The sequence below is a fragment of the Austrofundulus limnaeus genome, unplaced genomic scaffold, assembly GCF_001266775.1.
Source record: "Austrofundulus limnaeus strain Quisiro unplaced genomic scaffold, Austrofundulus_limnaeus-1.0 Scaffold26, whole genome shotgun sequence".
NCBI lineage: Eukaryota > Metazoa > Chordata > Actinopteri > Cyprinodontiformes > Rivulidae > Austrofundulus > Austrofundulus limnaeus.
Genome location: NW_013952428.1, coordinates 1,138,885 through 1,140,762, shown reverse-complemented (window position 1 = coordinate 1,140,762; position 1,878 = coordinate 1,138,885). Strand labels below are relative to the sequence as shown.

General features: G+C 47.5%; 1 protein-coding gene across 1 annotated transcript in view; it reads right to left on the bottom strand.

Annotated features, from left to right (window-relative positions):
• The window catches only part of setdb1a (SET domain bifurcated histone lysine methyltransferase 1a), a gene marked incomplete in the record, with an annotated part of 39,902 nt that overhangs the window by 16,042 nt on the left and 21,982 nt on the right, over positions 1-1,878 (bottom strand). The window contains 1 exon segment of the mRNA XM_014004715.1: positions 212-515. Within this exon segment, the coding sequence (XP_013860169.1) occupies positions 212-515 (304 nt within the window).

Genomic DNA, 1,878 nt, shown 5'->3' with positions numbered 1-1,878 from the left:
CAATTAATCGCCCAGCAAAATTTATTATCATGACAGGCCTAATTGTGATGCTGTAATTCTGAGTGTTTTATGTGCTGCAGAACAGGAACCTGCTGTAAAACAGCAATTATGCTGAGTCAGGCTTGATTTTTAATAATCTTTTCCAGTAAAATAAATCAATCAAATCAAATCAATGTTTTGTGGCTCCTCTGTGGTGTTGCTGTTCACGAACCTTACGGTTGACTTTGCGTCGACTCGTCATGCGTCTGAAGTCGTACAGCAGGGGAGTGAGGAGGGGGTTCTTCCCTCTGTGCACGTCCGGCTTGGCTGGTCGAACTCGCTTCAGACACGCAGGCTGACACGTGTGTGCCAGGTAGAAGATCCTGTCCGTCGGCGCTCTGTAGGAGGGCTGCTGAGGGATGGTGGCCATGGCGTGTGTCACGGGAGGCGGGACGGCAGCTGCAGCGGGTTGCTGCCTCTGGTACAGAAGTGTGGAAGTGGATGTAGGAGTGCCGAGAGGGCTCAAGATTTTTCCACTGTGAATTCAAAAAAGGACAAAAACTAAAATTACCTCCTATAAACTGAAAAGGGGCTATTTTATTATCAGGGTTCCCACACCTTGGTCAACATCAAATTCAAGGACTTTCCAGTACCAATTTCCTCAAATTCAAGAACCACGCGTGATGGCAATTACCTACTGCTACTGCAGAATGTTACCAATAAACAGGTTTGTCTACCATAATCCTGAGTTATCATGTGAATAAAGAACTTAAATCCCCAAAAAACATTCAAGGACTTCCAAGGGCAAGTGTAATTTTTGGCTGTTTTCACAAAGTTTCCAGGGCCTTGAAATAGTTTTTTCAAATTCACAAACTTTCAAGGATTTCAAGCACCTCTGTATTAAGCTAGAATGATTTAGAGCCAATCATAAAAGCACATTTATATAAAATATATCATAGAAATGTTTGAACGTTCAGACATTAGCTTAAAACTAGGGCTGTGAAATTAATCGAGTTAACTCATATTGATTAATTTTAGTGCTGGGCATAGATTAAAAATTTTAATCACGATTAATCTGACCTTTTTTTTCTTACAAACATTCACTTGAATATGCAGGTTTGTATATTGCAATGCACTCAGAACATGCCAGGTCATGTTTGTAAATGAAAAGGGGTTCTCAAACAGTTTACATGGATAAATGAAGGTTAAATAAACAAAATAAAGGGGCGTGGTTGGGAGGAACGGCCCCCCCGATCTGAACGAGTGGTGTTCTGTTGTTGGACTTCTGTGCTCGTCACGGATCGTCCATCACGAACACCATGTTCAGGCATAAGGGTGTCCATATGTGCACTTGGCACCAGGACACCCTAGGCCGCAGTTCGATGATCGATTTTGTCGTCGTTTCATCGGAGCTGCGGCCGTATGTCTTGGACACTCGGGTGAAGAGAGGGGCGGAGCTGTCAACTGACCACTACCTGGTGGTGAGTTGGCTCCGGTGGTGGGGGAGGAAGCCGGTCAGACCTGGCAGGCCCAAACGTGTAGTGAGGATCTGCTGGAAATGTCTGGCGGAGTCCCCTGTGAGACGGAGCTTCAATTCCCATCTCCGGCAGAACTTCGAACACGTTCTGGGGGAGGTGGGGGACATTGAGTCTGATTGAACCATGTTCCGTACCTCCATTGGTGAGGCGGCTTATCAGAGCTGCGGCCGCAAGGTTGTTGGTGCCTGTCGCGGCGGCAACCCTCGARCCCGTTGGTGGACACCTTCGGTGAGGGATGCTGTCAAGCTGAAGAAGGCGTCCTATCGAGCCTACGGGTCAACGGGCCTCCAGAAGCAGCTGATGGGTACCGGCGGGCGAAGCGGCATGCGGCTCGGGTGGTCGCTGAGGCAAAAACCCGGGC